The following is a 23,398-nucleotide window of genomic DNA, read 5'->3' on the forward strand; positions in this document are numbered from 1 at the left end:
TAGAATTATCAATTACAGGACAAGCTCTTTTGAATTGATTAAAATACTACCAAATATATTAAATTTTAAAAATATAAGTATTACGACCTAAATGTTTCTGCATTACATTTTGAAAAATAGAGTATCTAACCTAATTTGCTTCAATTTATTTTTAATAAAGCTAAAATTTATTTATAATCTCATCAAATAAATTAATTTAAAATTTAATTATAAACTTATTTCACTAATTTTAAAATAAAATATTTATATTATTTGCTGGCATAAACTTTATTAATGTTAAACTTTTAACTAATTCTTAATTTCTTAAATAAATAAAATTAAACCAATTTTTTAAATTATTAAATAATCACATTAAAATGTGCGTGCAAATGTAAAATAAAACTTTATATATGAAATATACTTTATATATGAATATATATATGAAAACAATAAAAAGCAAGTAATTATAAATTATTTTATACTTATTAATAAAATTTAATTTATTTTTGAATAAAATAAAATAAAACTTTTTGAAATTATATAAAATATATAAAATATTGAGAAAATATTTCTTTAATTCAACTAAATCATTATTTTTCTTCATTTGCATACATATATGCAAAACAAAAATGTGAATACAACAATTGATCCTAAAACTCTTTTTTCGTTCCTTATATCACTTTTTCTTAAAACATTCTGAATAAGTTAACGTGGTCCAATTATCCAAAAATATCTTGTAAGAAAATTTGATTTTCTTACATATGTAACATTTATAGTTCCCAATAAAAATCAAAAAAAGTTTTTTTAATTATGAAATTATTGTTAAAGTTTTTCTTCGGTTAAAAAGATAATATATAAATCAAAATATTTGACTTTTTTAGAAAGTTAATTGCGGTATTGCCCGACTCTTCTAACACAATTCTAGCTAAATGTATAAAATTTAGAAGAAAAAAATTATAATAAAATTTTATTTATAAATTTCAATATTAAGCAATCATCCAAATGATTAATTATAATGTGAACATATAAATTTTAAGTGCAAACATTTGATATCTTAGGATATTTGATATATGCAACATTTGACACCAATAAATTGCCATTTTTGAGCACAAACTGACACTTGCGGATTTTTATTGCAGTACCTGAAACTGTGGTGAGTTAGTTTGCGCCTTATATTTGCATTTCTCTTTACTGTGTAATGCGCTTTATAGCACTTGCACAAATATTAAAACAACTTATTTAAAAAATTTTAATTTGTTTAAAATACAAATTTAAGATTTCAGTAATATACTATTTCAAACATTTATTGTCAATAAATAGTTTATTATAATACAAACTTCTCTTGTTTTTTTTTTAGTTTTCAAAAAAAAAAAAAAAACTGCATGTATGATCGTATGATTTCATGGAAGCAGCCTTTCCCAATTTTTACTGGCCAGAGCTCAAGTTCTGTGAATTTTTGTGAATCAGTAAAATCAATATATTCACTTAAATCACATGGAAGTGTACCGATGAAACATTGAAAACAGTCAATTAAATTTAACGTTAACAGGAGGTAAGAAGAATTTATTATCTATTCTAACGATTTCATATATAGGCAGGTTGGTCACAAGTGAAAGAAGCAATCATATTAATGGACACTAGAAAACAGTTACGAGCATTTTAATAGAATATTAAGAGCTATTTGAGAGCTTAAACTGTATGTGATTCTTAGGAAAATAAGAATTTTCAACATTGTGCCAACAACTGTGCAGCGAAATTCTTCTTCTTAATTAGAGGTTGAGGCTTGCTCGTTTTGAGGTTTTAACTGACAGCTGACAAAAGTGAGGAACGCATTTGCCAATCGTAATTTTTCACTAGGCAAGCAATTTCAGTGGAAAGTTAATGTGCTTGCAAGAAAGTCTTTAATTGAATTTAATAGCGGGTATAAAATAGAATTTGCCTTTCTACATTCTTTAAATTTTTGTCATGTTCCAAATTAAAATTCTTCATATAGTTACCTTTGATGTAGTTCAAAATAAGACAGTCGGACAGACCTAATGAATGTAGCAATTATCTTCTGCTACTTTTTAGGATCACTTCTGCGATCACTTTTTTTTTTGTAGTAATTGCCTTTATAGCTTGTTTCCGTAATGTCTTTGGAATGATTCTATTTTATTTTTTGTTTTAAATGTTTTTTTGAACACAACCTTTTAATTTTTTCTTCTTCAATTAATAATATTAACTAGTTTACAAATTGTTTTCTATAGGATCTTTTGATCCACTGACAAAATGACAGTAGCGCAGTATTCATATTAGTAATCATGGTCGGTTGCCAAAATATGTTTGTATATCCGCTTTTCTTCACGACTAGGAGCGACTCATCAAGTTCAATGCCCAAGTGTCGTTCTTCAGTCTCAAAAGGGATTTCACAAGCACATATCTGCAATCTACAACATCGACAACTTATATAAATTTTTTTTTTTCTATAACAGTATTTCGCAATATTGTTCCCACTTCACAAAAAAGGCAATATACATTTTTTGTGAAGACATTCGAAAAAGATAATTAATCCAAACTACTTTCATTTAAATTATTTAATATATTTTTTATTACGAAATAATATGTTATTGTCAACGAATACAGATTAAGGTTACTTGGGCTAATTTTGAAAAACATAATAGTAGCTATGAGTAGTACCGAAAATTGATACATGGGTATAGTAACTTTTGAATATACTAGAAATATAAATCATTAGGTCCTAAATGCAACAGTTTAGAACAGAAAACTCTATAACTTTGTATTGTATGGTCAAAATGCATTATTTAGCAGATAATTACTGTCTGCTATGTTCGGAGTAATGATTTTGTAAATAGGTGTATAGGTGCTAGGTGGATTAGAAGGGATTAGGTAAAGTATATAGAAAAAAGATTGAAAACTAATGATTTAAATACATTTTTTAACTTTTTGGGCTTTGATCTAGTATCAGGTCTCGAATTAAGGAATTTAGCTTAAATCAATCTTTAATTTAAAGATATTGTTTCATTTGTAGTGATGATATTTTTTTTTCAATTAAACATTAATTTTTTTGTGCTGTTATAGTATACACAGAAAAAACGGCAATGAAAAAATTATATATTAATAAATTATATTAAACTAGAATATTTTTATAATTTAATTAGTAGGTTCATTTGTAAAATTGTAGATAAAAGCAAGATAATATACATTAATGATGAAATAATAAATTAAACGTTTACCCTAACGTGTACTTGTAAGCATTTATCAGTTTCAAAGCAGTATTACTTCTTATATTACTTTAAGCTAATTTAAGTGAATTCATCATGCATTAGTCCTTGTGAAAATTACTCAAATCACGTAGAAATAATCAAAACATGTTCTAGGGTTTTTCAACTGTAGAAGCATTATTGTCAATAATAATCACTCAGTAACTGATTTAATTATGTCTTAGTCAAGCTCAACTTTAAAAATTCTTCAAAGAGGGCAAAATATTGCCTTAAGAAAACTGGTTAACGCCCCATGGTATGTAAGAGGAGCTGATATCCACAGAGATCTGAAAGTGGATTCAGTTGAAAAATACATTAAAGATCGTGCTCTGAAACTGTTCAATACAATTGACAGTCACAATAATCCAACTCTCAGTATCCTAAAAATACAGCGAAATTTGATAAGCACAGGCAGATACAAAGACATCAGATCCATCATATTATAAAGCCCCGTAAAGCCCCGTATTTAGTGTGACTTAAAACTGTCCACAGATAAAATAGAGTAAAGGTGCTGTTTCACCAACTCAGACATCTGAATATCAATATAGTCAACGTGAGGATCGTTAAAACGTTATATGTCATCATGTACACAGTCTTTCACAGTCACTTTAAGCTTCTTTTCTAATAAAGTTTATCTATTACAAATAGATATATTTAATTGAAATAGAGTACCCTGTGTACACAGATACCATATCTCAGGGTTTCGCAAGGTATTATACAAATCGAATTGAATTTAAATGTGAGTTTCGTTTTAATAAACGTATGTTTATATTAATATAAGAATTATTATTAAGAATTTAATATTTTATAAATATGATTTTTTAAAATAAAAATTACATTGTGTAGCTATTATACAGGTATACTGTATAGTAAAATATATGGAAAATTACATATTTAGAACTTAAATACTTGCTGAGCCCTGAATTTGTTTGGATTACAAGTGTATAGCATATGGAATTAAAATTATAGAAATATTATTTATAAATTTGAAATAACAAAAGCAAGGTGTGACCTTGCTGTTATGAAGCCCATCATGTGGATAGGTTATTTAGTGATGTCTTATTAAGAGCATATGGAACGAATCTTTCACCTGTTAATGGTACATAACGAAAAAGAAATGATTTAATATTATTTTTTCTTTTCGCTTTGCCAGTGAATAACATAAATAATTAATGATTCGTCAGTGTGAAAATTATTCTTTTACATTATTAATAAATTAATTTTTGTTGCGATCATTAGCGGCACATTAATTAAATGTCTTAAATTATTATTACCATTTTTTCAGACTACATACCATATACTGCGTTTGAGAAAAAATGTTCATCGCTTAAATATCATGTGGCAACATCAAAAGTAATTACGCGTGTCAATCTGCTGTGCGGCGCACCGCACTGAGCCAAGCTTAACAACTTTTTTAAAACTTTTTTCGTAGTCCGAGTGCGTTGTTGGTGTACTTGGTTTGTTTGTTCTAAACGCTGAATTTCTACCATTTTGCTTTGATAAGCTCACATCATAATGATATGCAAAATTATAATAAAACATAAAAGAAAAATGCTGGCCAAGTTGTTCTGAGACTGTAGCGTATGGATTTGTGATATTTTAAGCCGCTAATAGCAGTACCAGTTGGCGAGCTTATACGTTTATGGACGCAGTGTCTTGTCCGTGGCGTACATGTACATGTGTAACAAGGCTGACTGACTAAAGGCGGATATATATCATAGTCTGGCATTATCAATTTTTGGCATCTTAAGCTAAAAACACGTTCACAATTTATGCCAAGATGCATGTTGGCGGAACTCCGAACTCCCTTTTTTTATTTAGATATAAGCGCCACAAAGTCCGCTTATGTACTTGCATAAATTGTAATTTTATTTTATTTATTTTTATCCGTATGCATAATCTGGCCCAGTTAAGCTATAAACGGTCTAAAGGGCATGATGATAAGTTATTTTTTGTATTTTATATACATTCGTTAAAGAACAACGCTATATACATGTGTAGGTATGTGTTTTTATTACTCTTAAAGTATAAATCTGTCCCACCTGGAGCACAATTAATAACGAAATACTTCGAACTGAACTGAATAGTAACTCTCCATTTTTAGGAGGTGCCAAAATACTTAAACTCCGTGAAAATGCCAATATTGGTTGCATGTCAAATAAATAGCACAAACCTTCCATGTACATGTTTAAAATTAATTGGAAAAACGTTTTAAGTACTTGAACACTGGAAAAAATAGCTTCTAATGTTGCGATTACTGCAATAATTTTAACACTTTAAGATACTTGAAGTGCTTGACTTCCTTTATAAATCGTGATTTTCATTTGAATTTTCCAACGTGACGGCAACCTTCCTTAGGTGTAAAATATGGTCAGTTTTGTAAAGTTTTTTATTGTCCGTTTGTCTTGCAGTACGTCTATCTGCATTAGCCATATATCCGCCAAACTATTGTCCGACTTACTCGTACGCTGTGAGCCAGCCTCTATAGGCAGTGCGTAATTTAAATGACCTATTCTTGGGAGTTTTGTTTTAGAGCAAACAACGAATTTGTAATTCATTTGTTGATCATTATTTCATATTTTGTTCTTAAAATCATTAATTTATGCAATACCCGACGTTAACGCAGTCTATTAGACTACCGAACTGTGGTTTAAGTTTAGAATACAGACAGAAATTGATGTATACACCCAGATTACAAAATGTATGCACATTTTAAACTTATTTTTTTTTACTACGATTTTTAATTTTTGTGTATTTAGTTATTTGATAAAAGCATATTATCACTAAAACTATTTCTTTGCGAGTATAAATCTATTTTCCTAACTAACTCACCACTCTTGGCCAATTTTTATAATATAATACTATTTTGATCATACAGATAAAGGCTCTCCAGAGGTGATCATTTAAGTAGGTTTTCAATACTACAAGGCAGTAGTTCTCTCTGGATAGAAATTGCAAAGAAACTGCAAATTACTCTCAATACCCACTGTAGAAATTTTGGTGACTTACAGGAAACGGAAACAACTACTACTGTTTTGTGGGGAAGTACCTTCTTGACAGTTTGCGTGATTATTTATAAGTATGAACAAAACATCTTTTAGATTATCTAAGTTCGATGGAATGGATTTAGTTTTTGTCTTTTTATATCTTAAGAGTTCTTGTGAGGAATGTGGCAGTAAAACGGCGAAAAATTGATAATTATGGACAGCGGATGTATATCTACTGACTTGTCATTGCAACAAACCAACCAAACAGGTCTTCAATATACAACTGTTGTACCGTTAAACTTTTATTACTAGTCAAATAGGAATTCGTTAAGAAAGATGTTTAGTAATCTATACACAGTTTTAAATTAGCAGGAATGTAAGCACCTCTATTCCTATAAGCAGTTGAAGCAAAACTTCATTCATGTTTGAAAGAAATACTATAGATTCATCTCTTTTTTTTAATCTTTTGTTACTATAGCTTTCAACAATATGGGGTAATCTTTTAAATTCAGTCTCATAGCGCTGTTAAATCATATACATATATTTATCAGTAATACACACTGAGGTGTTTTTTTCTGACTTTTGATATTTGAACAATATGTTTTGTATTACTATATATACAACGTACCTTCTAAATATATAACATAAGTATAGTTCATGATTTTTTGATCGTATTAAACCCAAAATTAATATTAAATAAGTTATGAAGTGTTCATAAATGGGTCCACCAAAGAAATCTCTTAGTCATAAAATTCCCAATTCTCAATATATAAATTAAACCATATATTGTACTTATACAACGCTTCAGAGTTTGTTTGCAGGAAAATGGTGCCTGATAGGTGGATAATTCTTTTAAAATAATTATTCGTAAAATAATATACGATAAAATAATAAAAATAAAAAATTAAAATATTAAAATAATTGAAACTTTTGGGAAAAATGAAATTTAATTGATTCTGCTCAATAAATTTAATTTTCGAATTAAATTAAGTATCTAATTAATAATTATTAATAACTTAATCGGCATACAATCATAAAACATATATGTATATAAAGGACGAAGGACCTAGTAGTCCAGTTCCTTATTCTTAGTTAAGTTTAAAATTAATATAAATAAATGAAGAAGTAAATAAATATGTGTATATAATATAATCTATATATATGCACTATTTTTGAAATATTTCTGATTGAACATTATTTTTGGGTGAACCTGTTAGTAACTGAAAATAGATCTCACTATGTCTCATCATCGTTTCTTAGACCAATAAATCATCTCCCACATTTATGTTATTTAGTTAGACAATAGCGTTCTACACAAACTACACAAAAAATGCTAATATTATTCAATTAAAAATTTTTAAATTGAATGGCATAAATTAACTATAACTTTGTGCTATCAATGAAGTACCAAGCCGCATCTGAATAGACGTTAAAGTGCGTCGTTCAAACTATTGAACTCAAAAATATTTTACAATATTAAAGCAGGTGGTAACTTGCAACTTGCAAAATGCTAATTTTTAAATATGCATTTCATTCCACTTTGCTGCTTTTCTTTTTTTTTTTCATCAATTGGAGGGGCCTTTAGACCGTTATACATATATTGGTTGCAGCTGGAGCAAGAGTTGTAGTTGCAGGAAACTGCACACAATCACGAAGACAAGAAGATACCATTTTCAGCATGGAAAGAAGTTTTAATGCAGAAGAAAAATTGCTTTCGAAAGGCTTCTTCATTTTCCCATTACGTTCAACTTAGAAACTAGACCAAACTACTGGATGGAGGGCTGGTCGAGACGCAAACATGCGCATTAAAATGTAACATCTGCCCGTCGATCTGACACTTTGACTTTTAAGTTTCTTCTAATAAATTGCGATTACAGTGATTGTGATAAAAAATTGCTTACAACACATTAATTATATACAGAAAATGAGCGTTAGCAATGCATTTTACATTCTTCTTACCAACAACTTATGTACCAACTATGTGGTAGCCAACAATTTAAATATATTATATAAAAATATAATCACTTTTAAATAGAATAGAATAGACGAAGTAAGTTGTAATTTTTTTGCAATAGTATTTAATCGAATTTTTTTTTTTGTTGCAAACTTAAAGTATTTATTTTATGAAATCGTTTTAAATCAGTCTATACGAAAACTGGAGATTCTATGAAAATTATTTTCTTTCTTTTAGGATATGAGTCCAGCAGTTAGACACCTATATGTCTACCTACAAGAACTCCTAAATGTATTTAAAAAGACACCTATAATATATATGACAACAGAATATATAAGCAGAGGAAATAAAGCGTTTCAAAATGCTCAGCCCCGAATTCCTTATTATACGTGCCAATGAAGACAATAGTCTTAGCGAGAAGCTTCGTAATATATACAAATTCGATATATATTAAATATATACCGTAATACGGTACTTAAACGCATAATGCACATATCGGAGAAATGTGTGACATTCTAGAGACGTGAAATATGTGGATACGAGAGAAAGTGTAAGGAATATTATAATATCAATTGATAAATGTGATGATGACTGTAAATATCAATACAAAATCACCCTATGAATCTGTGAGTATGAATACTCATATATTCAAAATTTATTAAGCCAAGTTCTTTTTTATCTAGTAACAATGTCATGGTACTGACTAACTCTAATGAAGCTTTTAACAATATTTTATCAAGAAAATGAGTGTGAGAGAGAGACAACAATAAAAGATAACATTGAATATATATGTTGTAGACTGATAGGTATTGTATTATTAATATGCTATATAATTTATATAGGTTAACAAATTTTTCAGTGACTATTTACTCGTTTTATATAATATACAGAACATAACTTGAAACAGAAATTTACTTGTCTTTGCTTATTATTAGAATAAGTTACATATGCTGCTAAATCGAATTAAGAATTTTGGTCCTATGACAGTGAGTATATTTCGTATAGAATACAGGGTAATAGTGAAAAAATTTTTAAATCCAAAAAATGTTTAATCAAGTAAATTCTTAAGATATCGCCAAATATCCGCCATCAGTGGTCTTTGGAAACATCTGTTGGTTCAATTGTTTATGTATAATTTTTGGACTATGTTGTTTAAATTCTTATTCGTCATAAATATAGATAAGTCTAACATTTGTTTAAAGAAAATGGTAGTATATTTCTTAATGAAACTTTATTAGGTTCACTAATAAATAAATTTTTTAAATTATAATTCTATAGTTCAATTATATTTAAATAAAAATGTGTAGGCTGAGTTTTGAAATCTATGGAGAATCGCTTCTGTAATTAAGTAGAAGGAATAAATTATGAGTTCAATACGATTCGTACTAATGAAGTTTTGGAACAGAACTTTCAAGTTAAGTATGTCCTTTCTTTCAGCGCAAATTTCGAGTATGTCAAGAATATCATAAGTTTTTTTTGTTAACATTTCTAGTATTTCAATGTTTAATATATAGTTGCTCTTATTTCACTTTTTAAGAGTCTCACCTCAATAATTTAATTATATATCACATAGTTTTATGTAAAATTTGCTTCATTTATATATTTAATCAAGGTTAATCCAGCAAAATATTTTCCTATAGTTTCTCAAGTCAAATTAACATTTTGTATGGATTTAAAATGTCCATTTAACACTAATAAAGAAAAAGATTAAACGAAGCTATTTGTGAAATGACGGTGCTTTTGGACAAGATATAAAACTCTTGATCCACTTATCATTTCCGTTGCAGTATTACTGTTTTCCGCATTCATATAGGTATATTAGGGTTCACCTGTTCTTCTATGTTCTGAACAATGGATTATGTTTCCAGTAAATAACGTATAAAAGAACAATGTAACTCTAAACAATGGCATTAGCAACAATAGCAAGAAGAAAGAAAAATGGAAGTAGAATTTTCATATTTCAAATAATAATAAAAATAAAGTGAAATAAAGAATAGCATTACATAATTCATCTCAAAGTTAAGAGAGAGATTTCTTTCACATAGACAAAAAGAAAGCCAACAAAATTATATATAATCTGACATTTCTTTCTGTTATAAAATGCATTGATGATGAGTATTACGGTGTGTTTTAGGAATGATAATTATTCCTATATTTATGTATTAATGCAGAACACAGGTTTCGTTGGGTTTGTAAAGATCATACAGTGTAATAACTGAAAGAGTGAGGCTTGCAAACTAAGACTGGCTTAACAATTCTTTACTGTCATTTAAAGTGATTATAACAACTATTACATCTATTCCAAGCAATAAATTTTATTGGAATAACAAAAATATTTTGCTTTAATATAACAATAATTTATAATCTTTAGTGAGCAGAATCTATCGTTGATTAGTCATAGCTTATAACATCACTCAATAAATTCGTGATGTACGATATATTTAGAAATATTCACATGATTTTTTTAGAACGTGGCAATCTTCGAACAGTTTGTGACAAAATCTCAAGAAAAGGTCACGTTTAGCAGATTCGTTATAGTACTTTCAATGACGTTACTGTAGTAAATTTCAAAATAATGGAAAAATCTAAATTGAATCAGTATTTTTTGATAAGAAAATACACTGTAAATTTAGCAATGGCTTGAAACGTTTTATCTGACTGTATCTATGAATTGCTCAGTTTGCACATACAAAAGACCGTACAGGTTTCAATACTACTCAACACCATGGATTGCCGGATTCGTCCGTTGCTTTAGAAAACATTAAAAAAGTTCACGAAATAATTTTAATAATTATAAAGTTGAGGAATATATCATGAAAATATAACAATCTTTAAAACAGATAACAATCCTGTGCTATTGACAAATAATACAACCGTGTATTTATTATACCATATAGAAAGTATATTAACGATTTTTTTTTATTAATATCAATTTAATACCTTCTATATAGAGTTTATATGTAAAGATATAGGAAGTGTGATTTTTAAATACAAATATATTATTGTTATTACATTAATAACCTATAGAACACTATAACTAAATCGAACATAACTAAATCATGCGAAATATTACGCATGAATTAACATTTTTTTTCTCGGACGAATCTAATTCAAACGAAAAAAATGGGAAAGAAAATTATTATCTGAAACAATCTTAATTCAAATGTAATGAAATTTTTATAAAAAAATATGGAATTTATGTAAATGCGAAAAGATTATAATTCAAAGCTTCAAAAACCTACTTTTATTGTAATCGATACAATAGAAAAACTAATCGTAAATTGCTATTTTGTTTAGTGTTTAGTCATGCCTGATAATAAACTTGGTTTGCTTTAAAATGAATGACAAACAATACTATATAGATAAAGAAAAGAAAACGTTGCAAGAAAATTAACAGTATCTTTTTAAGTAAACATTTCTATTTGAACGCTTATATCAATTAATTTTTTACAGTGTAACCGTACACCTTTTCAGCGAAAATCTTACATTTTGCGTAATGGTATCTACAAGTATAGTCAGGGCTGGATTACTACATATACGCAGAGATAAATGTTTAGGGTTCGATCAAACGGTCTTTTTTATATAAATAAAATGGAATATATCGCTTTCTGTAAGGGAATAGCGAATTCTAAAATCTAAAGAAAATGCGCTCTTATGAATTCTTAGTGAAAGTCAAATTCTTCTCAATAATTTATGATTAGTTTTTTTTGATAATAAGAATAATATTAACTATATTTTTCTATAATTAATACGCAGTTATTGCATCAGTACCCTCTTCTAAAACCAATAAAATATATAATAAATATATTGATAGTGATTTTCCTAGACGTTAGCCTGGTAAGATGAAAATATCTAGGGAGGGCCCTAAAGTGGGTTGAACTGGCCCTGAGTATAACTCTTGGTTTTGTGTGCTCTCAACTAGTTTCTTAGATTATTTGCTTGTTTATTATATAATGTATTAAACTCTATTTTGTTGACCGGTTTAAATTTCCTTTGATATTGCTTTGATTTTTTTCCTTCTAACAAATGAAATGGCCAACAAGAAACTTGTTTGTACTCGTTTTGTTAAGTGTTTTTCACTAAGCTCGGCTTAGAGTTATTGTAAGTTGTTGGTTTTTGTTATGATTGTGATTAGATTCTTTCTTTGCATTGCATTACGTACTGGAGGTTTTGCCTTTTGCTTTAAGTTAGTATCTTATTGTTTACTTTTGTTGGTTAAAGGTAACACAATTAAATATATATTTTTATGATGACATAACGACATGACAACAAACATTATAAATGGCTGTTTTTTTACCGTTAACTATGCAACAAAGTGTTTAACTCAACAATATGGCAACGCTTTAACGAATTCGCATACACAAGTTCAATTCAGACGGAAGTAAGTGCATTACTGCATTACTGCATCGTTGCATCTTTGCATTGTGCATCGTTGCATTGTTCTATTGTTGGCTAATTGTTTTGGTTTAGTACAGAGTTATACTAGCAGTCAGTGAACGAAGGAGAGTACGGGTAGTCTATACTACTAGGTACAGTATGATTGCATTGGTACTTACCTTCACAATGAATACCATCTCCACGATAGCCAGGAAAACAGGTACACGTAAAACTACCGAGCGTATTGGTGCAGTGTGCAAAAACGTCACAGGGGCGAAATTTGCATTCATTCTCATCTGTAAAAAATTTTAAAATATTAACAAATTAATAAGATGCACCTTTAACGATATTATTCATTTTAATATAATATTATTTATATTATTTCAGTTCTGAATCGACACAAAAAACAGCTACTTTTGACAGCAATTGCGCGATAATTGATAATTTTTTTGTTGTCTAAATTGTTAATAGGGTTTGGCAGTGATGGGAAACTATTTTCATTTATTATTATTATTATTTTTCTTTTTTATTTTTTTGAACTAAAATTATTGCTTCCTTAAGTCGAGTAATTAAAATATGATGAATGCATGAACATTTTTTCTAATTTGTTTAAGAATAGATATGAACTAAACATCAAAATATACAGAACTTGATATGTAAATACATATTGAGAAAAAAATGTAATTATATTTTATAAAACAATAAATTCTAATATTAATTCTTACATAAAAATTTAAAATCACACAGTAATAATAATAATTCTTTTCAATAATATCTTCTAAATTCAGATAATGATTCATCTAGTCTAAAAAAAACAAAAAAAAAATCTTTTAGACTGTATAAATTTCGATTGGCAGAGTTCTCTTAAATTATATATTATAATATATTATAATATTATCAATATTATAATAGATAATAAAAAACTATTTCCCTTTTAAATACGAAATTTTTTGTTTTTTGAAAGAAGTATTAATGATTTGTCAGTATCTTAGTAAATATGAAGAACGGATTTATCTTCCTATACAATTTTTTTCCTTTTTTGGATAATTTTTTGGAATTTTATAAAATAATAAATTTTGAATATAATTTTTACATAAAAATTTCAAACAACCGAAGAATAATAATACTAATTCTTTCTTTAATCACTTTATTTCAGATACGAAAAAGATCATATAGACTGTATAATTTTTTTTGGTAGCGCTCTCTCAAGTACTCTCAGTAATCAGTAATCTCAGTAAATATTAAAAACGTATCACTCTTTCCTCACAATTTTTTTCGTTTTTTGGACCAGGGTAAATGAACCGATAAACTTAATAAATTAAAATCTTAACTATATCTTACCTTGAATATTGCAATTACAACCTCCGTAACCGTCATTGCAGTGGCAAACACCATTCAGGCAAACACCATTGGTGCAGTGGGTGCCATCCTTATCACAGTCATCTGCAATATTAAATAAGCAAATATGTCAATTTAATAACAAAATTAAATATTTTTAAATAAATTGTTTTTATTTATTTTTTTATTTCTACTTATTTTCATTTACTTTTTTATTTTTATTTATTTTTTTCATTAAATTTGTTATTTTCAAATTTTTTTATTTTTTTAAAATTTTTTTTTAATTTTTTCATTTACTTTATTTCTATATTTTAAATAAATTTTGTTATATTTTATTATTACGATAATAAATATGATAATTTAATAACAAAATTAAGCAATTATAAATTGTTTTTTTATTGTTTTTCCAATTGTAATTTTTATTTAATTTTTAATTTTTTTATAATTTTTATTTAAATTTTGTTTAATTTTTTATGTTGTATTTGATTTTATTTTTAATTCTTTACTTTTATTTTATATGTACCATATATTTAATTTATGTTGTGTGCTTTTTATTTTATTTATTTTTTCTTATATAGTTTTAATTTTTTTTTTTATATATTTTTTCATTTTTTTTTTCATATATATTTTTCATTTTTTTTTTCATATATATTTGTTATTTTTTTAAATTTATTTTTAATTTAATATTTCTTTTTTTTTTATATTCTATGTTATTAAGTTCATAATTTATTTTTATTTCTTTTTTATTAAATTTTTTATGTTTTTTTTTTCTTTCAAATATTTATATTTCAATATATTCCAAATATTATTTTATTATTTTTATTCATTTATTTTTTCAAATAGCATTTTTTTTACTTACTTGTGCATTTGAGCTCCTTATTCAGCTCATCGGAACCAAGAAAGCAATCTTGATTACCGTCGCATAATTTCGATAAGTCGTATACTTGTAAGTAATCTGTGGATTCATTAACTTGACAGCCGAAATAGCCATCCTCGAGATTTAGAAAAAATACTTCGCCACGAAATCGACTATTTTTGAGATTTGTTTGATATGGTGATGATAATTGTTGTGAATATACCTGCAAAAACGAGAACAGATATAAAAAAATTAAAAATTATGATAAAATAAACAATAATAATAAAAATACACATTATATATACATACATAAATGTTAATAATATTTCTTTTAGATGTGAGAAGAAGAAAAAAATAAAAGTCATAATTAAATCTGCATTAGCAAAAATTATTATTTATTATATATGTTGCGCTACATTTTTAAGTGTTAAATAATTGTTATCTAAGATTTTATATAAATAATTGCGGAAGTTCAGATTGCTTGGTTTTTATCTCAAATTATCAGTTTTATGTCATTATTTTTGTGCCAAGCAAAATACTTGGGAAAATTTCTTAACTAACAACGGCGGAAATGACAGTAAAATCAGCGGCGGCAACATCAGGTTTCTAACCTAAGGTATACGAGGCATTAGAAAAAATTATGTATTTTCCTTAAGATAAATAATTGCAAACGGGCAAAATGAAGAAATAAAATTTAATGTATTTGACGTTTTTATATTGCAAAGACCTGGAAAGACCAGGAAAAGAATAGGGAACAGAATATCACATATTTATATGTAACGTAATCAAAGAAAAAACTAAGCTTGTACATAATATGATGAACAAATTTTCATAATCTGTATCCAAAACGAGGCTTGAAGTTTAACATAAATAATAAAGAAAACTTTATAAGAAAATTAAGTCAAAAAAAAGTTTAGTAAAATCAGTTCAGATACTATGATACTATGAGATACTATGAATACATATGATCAGTATAAATAAACACTCTTTAAAGAATCATCAGTACAGTTTTATGAATATCGTAGAGTTTAGCGAGCACCTTGTTAAATTTCCTTCAGCTTCCATAAATGTGAATCTTGTAACATTTCGAGTTTATACATAATATAAATTTTACTTATATACTAATTTTACTTGAGGTATGAACTGTTTTGCTAATAGTTCTTACTGAAGAGCAGCTCTTACCAATGAGCAGTTCTTACTAATGAATAGTCCTTATGTCCATGTTCGGTAGAGTGTTAGGGGCACGTTAAAATTGCCTCTATTCGGGTATGACGAAAATACATGTTATGCAGAGTGTCACATCAGTTTGTCAATTTCGTATATTTATTATGACTTTTGTACTTTTTGGTTGGGCCTAAATTTTAAAGGAAATATGCACATATATATATACAACACGGCTTTGACTGAGTGACATGACATTGATAGCCTCAACTCTCATGACGGAATGTAAACAGATTTTTTTTTCTTTCACTCGCAGTTTTTTAATTTGTATTGAAAACAACAACAATTTTGATCTTGACGTGTCCGTGACACTCTACATAACATGGACTTTACCGGCAGTTCTTATTAATGATCAGTAATTATCGATGAGCAGTTTTTACTAATAAACAGTTCATACTAATAAGCAGTCTTTACGAATGAATTCGAGGACGACTCATTCGTATCATAAGCAGCGATAAGCGGTACTTACTGTTAAGCAGTTATTACCAATTATCAGTGCTTATCGATCAGCAGTTATCGATAACAAACTGTTATAGGTAAGTATTTCTTTAAAAGCTGTTCTTTCTGTTAGTCAAAGATAGAAAATCGCAGAAAATAAGTATATAGTCTAATATAATATATATTATAGTATATAGTATGATAAGTATATAATAAATATAGGTAGAATAATTATGGCAATAATTATAGCAATAAAATCCGTGTCTAGTAATTCTAATGTAAAAGTCAACAAGTCGTTTTATATTTAAGGTATAGCAGTTATTTTTTGTTAGTAATATTTAAAACATGTCTCTGGTAAAAAATTATGACTTAATGGTTTGAATTTAAAGTTTTTTTTTTTAATTTTGGTTCTATATTATGGTTTACTTTCTATTCGGTAAGAGTAAGAAAATGAAATGAAAAAGATACTATTTAAAATTTTGTACTAAATGTTTCACTTCGTTGACTTATCTTATAATAACAAAAAGAGTAATTTCTGAAGTAAAAATATTTTATGTATATAAATATTTTTTTTTAACAATAATTAAATATTCAAAGTCTGCTTAACATATATATAGTTTTATGAATTGCAGAATTCTATTATAAATTAAATTTTTAAAGGTTGAAAGTGTTAAGTCACTAAAGCAAATAAACCAATTTTTTTTTTATAGTTAATAATTTATTAATTACAAGTAATTGTTTAGTTTAGTGAGAATTATTTTTATTTTTATAAATATTTAGCTAATAGTTACGATTCGTCTGTAGGCTTGGATTTATTTATTTTTAAATTTAAAAGTATATAATTCTTGGAAACAGTTTATATCCTTGTATCTTGTATCTTGTCCGTGTCTCATATTTGTTTTTATTATGTATTTTTCAGTTATTAAAATATTTTTGCAGAATTTTTTTTATTAATGTTTTTATTTTGTTTCTTTTTTTGTGTTTTTAATTGTTAAATTTTTTGTTTTATTTAAATAAAATATTTTACAGAATTATTATTATTATTATTATTATGATTAATAATATAAGTTCTTAATTACGCCACAAATGAAGTTATAAGCTATGTACACATTTTTTAGAACATGTAAGTGTTATTATTATAAATTAAAATTAAAATTTTAATTAAATTTATGAGTAGCGTTTAATTAGAATTCGCATGAAAATATGCCTTAAAAGTCCATTAGATTTTTTATAGTCTTGAACTTCTATTTAATGACTTCATACCAGTTGTATTAGTCGTGTAAGGAGTATTTTGTTTTTTTTCGGATATATAAACGTATACATGTGTGGATGTATAGATGTATATATGAATTTATAATTTTTAATGTTCAGAACCGTCATAGCTGTCAAGTTCAAGTTGAAGGCACATTGTACTGCTGCTCGTCACAGCATTTTTGCATAAGTAAAAGATTTTTATCGTTAAATTTATTAAGTGGTAAAAAACTGGCTGTGCTGTCTGTGTTCTTTAGGTATGAGTGCTCATTGCATAAGTTCGCTTCAAAATAATTTGAAAAAATCTAAGCATTTGAAAAATAATACCAACAATCGTACGGAATGACCTTGCTAATTTACAATGTTAGTCGCAGGTTTACAAGCGATACAATCGCACGCGAGGGAAAAACTTTTTTAATTAAACTAATTTTTTTTATTTTTTTTTGTTAATTTTTTAAACAAAAGAAAATTTATTTTGTATGAAGAATTGATGATTCAATGTTAGAATATCTTAAAGCAAATTTATGTGAAGTATCTGAATATCTGAGTATCTGAGTATCAGATATAGATATTTTTACAGATATTTTTACTTTAATGTGAGTTTCTTCTGCTATTTTCATATGTCTTATTTACAACAGAATTTTGACTTTTAATTTAATAGGTTTTCTTAACACGAATAACTAAATCTATTAATTTTCTTTAGCTTTGAAGATATTTTATTTATATTTTATTTATATCTACAATCCTTAGAAAATTTCCATTTTTACGATTTGTTTTCAGGTAATAATTATTCACACTCATAAAGGAATTTTCACTCTTTGGGCTAATAAAAAGTTTGAGTTAATGAAAAAATTTCGCTAATTTCAATTTAAATATTATACAAATAAATCTAACTAACTTTAAGAAACATTAAATATTCATTAAATTAACATTTAATAGTATTCAGTAATTATACAATAAATTTATCAAACTGAATTTCATATTACTTAGTATCTCTAAGTTTTTTTGTTTTACTACTATATGCTTTTATTGAAATTCCTTAGTACGGTTAAAAATAAATAAAACATTAATGTGAATAAAAGATGATCTACACTCATTATAAATAATAAATAAAAACGTTAATGTCATAATTTCCAGTCTCCGTAATCTAAAGGAACAACACATTTTTCTATTTCTTGATTTATTTATGATTTTAGTGATTCTAGTGATTTATTCGTCTGGAACATCAGCTAACACGATAACTATTTTTATTTTTTAGACAGTTTCTGAAGAGAGCGATTTTGTATTTTTATTAAGACATCGTAGATTGTCAAGGCACAATATTCGTTGTTTCCCACGGTCGTGCGTTTTTTAAGTACTGTCTTGAGTTTAAACTTTTCTTCGTACATAGAAATATATAGACGAAGTATTTTAATTTTCTTTATAGCACTTTTTGAACTATAGTCCATTTTATTACAAAAGACCGCATTAAATGAATAACAACAAATTATATACACGTACTAAAAAATAACTGAAACAGTTATTGATACAGTAGAGTAGTAATATGCTTAGTCTAACTGTTCTTCTAATATACATATATCGGTAGCATCACTATTTGAAGTCTGTAAGTGTATTTGTCGGCAAAAAAAGTTATGTCTACACAATTACACTGTAAACTCATGTATTGTATAAGAGACAGAATCCTTATACGGAGTAATATTGACTAGTTCCAGAAACATAGCAGTTTCTTTATCTTTATAAGAGTGATTCCTATCTTCTTAATATATGTCATATAAGTATATTCTCCTACCCTTTTATATTCGAACCATCTTTTAACAATCTTGTCATGCTAATAGAAATAATAATAATAATAGGAACGAAATGCTTTTAAGGCTAATCAATCCAGTCGATCAATCCAGCACAGCATTCAGTCTGTGTATGCAATATACAATAGAAAATTCACTACATCTCGAAACTTAAGTCGAGCATGGTTTTCTGACTCTATTTATATTCGGACCGTTTTTAAGCAATCTTGTCATGCTAATAGGAATCAACGAGAGTCTAGAAATGACAATTTTAATCAATACATGAAGCTAAATTGTATTGACGCCTTAGAAATTGGCATCGAACTAAAGCTGGTAACTGGATTATCAGTTATTTAATGACGATTCCCCGACCTTTTTTATATTTAGAACAAAAACACTATAAGCTTGACGATGACAATTGTAATGAATACATGAAATTAAATTACTATAACAAATGGCAGTGCAGTAAAGCTATCCAATAGAGTATCAGTTACTTAATAAGGCTTTTCCGACCCGTAATATATGTAATTTATCCGACTGTTGTATATGGGTCATACATTACTACTACTACTACTACTGCACTAAATCTGTGTCTGCAGTAAGCAATCAGCTAATTAACTATATAACGAAACTTTTTCAGTCTTTTAAGGATTGCTATAATGTATTTGGCTGTTTAAGTTGTATTAACTTGAAATACAAGATACACTTAGACAAACTAGCAATTAGTATCCGTAATCTGACTAGAGAAGGTGATCTGACTATGAACGGATAAACTGCTATGTATATAATAATGTTAGGAAGTAGTAATATTTATATAACAATTATGAACTTTATTCGTTGAGATGGAAAATCACTGTTTCAAATGATTAAAGAGTTTCGATTAGCTATAGGTAAACATATCAACAGGTAGATAAACATGATAAAGTATTCAATCCCACATTTAAGCGACAAATACAGTATGTTGTCATAATTTGAAAATCTCAAAACCTTGGCTTATAATGAGTACTGAAAATTACACTACTATAAAATGTGCTATGGGTGATTCCAAACTAGGGCGCTAAAATTTGGACAATGACGGCTGTTGTTAAGGGTTCGTTAAGAATATTCGAGTGTTTTTAGTGTAAATTGTAAAAAGTAAGGAAATGACACTTTAAAAAATAAACTTAAAGACTTAATGTAGTTGACAAATGGGAAGAATATTGTGAAGTTTGTCATTTGACAAATATTGAAGTGGATATTTTGTAACAGTAGTTGTTTGCAAAGATAGATTTTAGAGTTAAGACTAGATATAGGTGATGACTACAAATATGTCTTATTGATTGTTTTGTGTAATATGTCTTTACATAAGAATGTAGATAAAGCCAAAACAAAGCACAGTTTGTCGTACTAAGTTATAATGAATTTAATGTTTAGAGATACTTATCAATTTCCAAATCCTCCAATTATAATTGGTGTAACTATAAAAAAAATTATAATAAAAGCATGAGCGATAACAATTACATTATAAATTTGGTCATTTCCAATTAAAGTTCCAGGTTGTTCTAATTCACATCGAATTAAAATTCTTAAAGAAGTTCCGACTATTCCGGCTCTGATATCACAATCTAGGTATCTAGGCATTTTAATATGTATGCGTATTATAATATTTAGTATTTTTAGTATCTTAGCGATTATGCTTTTTGCAAAAAGAAGACGATTGATTGAGATAGCCTTAACAAATATACTTTTATTCCGTAATTAAAATGTTGAATTCATATAAATTTTGTTCTTAAATAACCTTATGGGAATAAATCTATACTGAGTTGATTTCTATATATTAAAAGAATTATATTTCATTGAAGTTAACTACACTAACTAAAGTAATTTGTTATATTTTTCTTAATATATAATTTGTTCCAGTTTTCTCAGATTTTGTGAGTTATATTAATTGAATTCTTAAAAGTAAAATAATTAAAAGAAAAATACTGCAAAAAAAAAAAAAACAAATTATAATAATTAAAAAAAAACAATGCAAAAAATTGTCTCATGACATTGTCTATACAAAAAACTTCATGATTATCTCGTCTGTGCCATAATTGTCTGTCCGTCCATTTTCTACGGTCGGAGTCGAATACGGTAACGAATAAATTTAATTTCAGAATGCTGTAATAGTATTTAGTATCTAGTATTTAGCATTTAGTTTTCCCCTTACAAAAAAAATAGAAACTTTAAAATATGTGAAGACAATTTCCATTTGATTTCAGAATTATGCAAAATGATTTTCTGCATAACTGCAAATGCCGTAACCATAAAAAACTTCAACGGCAAATAGTAAACAGTAAACAGTAAATGTGCACCCGTTATAACTGTCAAGTTAGAAAAATTTTAGGTGCATTTTTAATTACAAAAAAATTCTCCAAACCATTTGGCTGATAATATTCTTCCTTAACTTGACATGCAATCCAGACATCGGCTGACGGAGCTTAAACGTTTCAACAGTACGTACTTGCGGACGGTTTCGTACTTGCGAGTGAAGTATCTTTTCTACTTTTGAGGTTGAACGAATTCTCTCGCCGACCGTTAACGCATTTATCGCGTGCATTTTAACTATTTTTCGCTCAATTATACCAATTCTTTTTTGGTATTTCCTAGACTTTATTTACTTTTTTCCATTGTTGTTCCATTAATGCAGTTTAATTTTAATGGCAATATATTTGGTTGTCTTTTATTTTGCACTCTAGTTTTTTAATTATAGCCATTACATTTATTACTCACATTATGTGGTTGTATAATGAAAGGAATTTGGCCTAAATACGTGGATAAGCTAAGTACTTCGGATTTGTATTGGTCCGTTCTTTTTTCTAAACATATTTTTTTTTATCTAAATAAAGATCTAAATAAACAAACAAAATCAAGAGAAATGATCTGAAAACAGTTCACATACATCAGTTCAGTTCTTTGCGGTTTAACACTAATTTTTGGAATTCGCAGAGTGAACACTATATCATAAAAGACACATTAAAATTGTATATTGAATTTTTAATAATTTTTTAAATTTTTTAATAATTGTTTTTAGTTGATGGAAAAGATTATTTATTTTCCAATTTGAAATTGTATGTATTAAAAAGTTTATGGCATAATCAATCTTTATTGTATATAATAAACATAAATACTTAAAGTAATGGTTCGAATTGTTCAAATAACAGAAGAAGTTATTAATTTCAACACGATTAAAATTAGGACTAAGAATAATTTTTATTGAAAGATTTTGTATCTCAATACGCTTTATATTCAATTGTAAAAATATTTATAGTATTGGTGTTAAAATAAAATAATGCTAAATATCCTCCCTATGCCTAGAGTATAAAGTACTCTTTTATTACAGCATCATAAAACCAATATGGACTTATGGTATCCAGCTATTCGGTAATGCTAGTGCTTCAAATATTGAAATAATCCAAAGAGCTCAGTCAAAAATACTGAAAACAATCACTGGAGCCTCATGGTATATAAGGACTGCAAGTATCCACTAAGATGTACAAATTCCCTTAGTTAAATCCGAATAAAAAAAAAATACAATAAAAGGTTGATAGAACATTTTAATCCCTTAGCTAGAAATCTCTAATTTCAATGCACTACTTCCCGCCTAAAAAGAGCGGGAATAGATTCAAGTAAATACTCCTCTCTTATTTTTATTTTTATCTACCAGATTAAGGTATTGGCGCTTATCAAATCGTTTTAACCATATCTTTTGAGAAATTGGGCATCTATATAGCACATATAATATATTTTTTCTTTATTTCATTGGTTAAAAAATTGATTAGCTTAAAATATTACAAGCAATTAATTTTTACTTAGTTTTGGTTGCCAATACAAAACGGAAAATTAATTAATGTTTATTTCTGGCATCAAAATTTGCTCACACAAGCCCTGACAATGATAAGTAATGTTTCAAATTAGTTGAACATATTTTA

The 23,398-nt window shown here is 27.0% G+C and overlaps 1 protein-coding gene and 1 long non-coding RNA gene across 2 annotated transcripts in view; one reads left to right on the forward strand and one right to left on the reverse strand.

The window, feature by feature from the left end:
• LOC119662554 overlaps window positions 1-23,398 on the reverse strand; it is a 120,269-nt gene that overhangs the window by 92,206 nt on the left and 4,665 nt on the right. Inside the window, exons 2-4 of the mRNA XM_038072194.1 lie at window positions 14,755-14,974; window positions 13,899-14,000; window positions 12,737-12,853 (exon numbers count right to left, since the gene is read on the reverse strand). Coding sequence (XP_037928122.1) covers window positions 12,737-12,853; window positions 13,899-14,000; window positions 14,755-14,974 — 439 coding nt within the window. The remainder of the gene's footprint in view (window positions 1-12,736; window positions 12,854-13,898; window positions 14,001-14,754; window positions 14,975-23,398) is intronic.
• On the forward strand, window positions 1,343-13,892 carry LOC119662555. The gene is made up of 4 exons (XR_005250811.1): window positions 1,343-1,531; window positions 8,418-8,806; window positions 8,864-8,986; window positions 13,714-13,892. It is a non-coding gene; the product is annotated as an uncharacterized LOC119662555 (long non-coding RNA).

This window comes from Teleopsis dalmanni, chromosome X (assembly GCF_002237135.1).
Source record: "Teleopsis dalmanni isolate 2A chromosome X, ASM223713v2, whole genome shotgun sequence".
Lineage (NCBI taxonomy): Eukaryota > Metazoa > Arthropoda > Insecta > Diptera > Diopsidae > Teleopsis > Teleopsis dalmanni.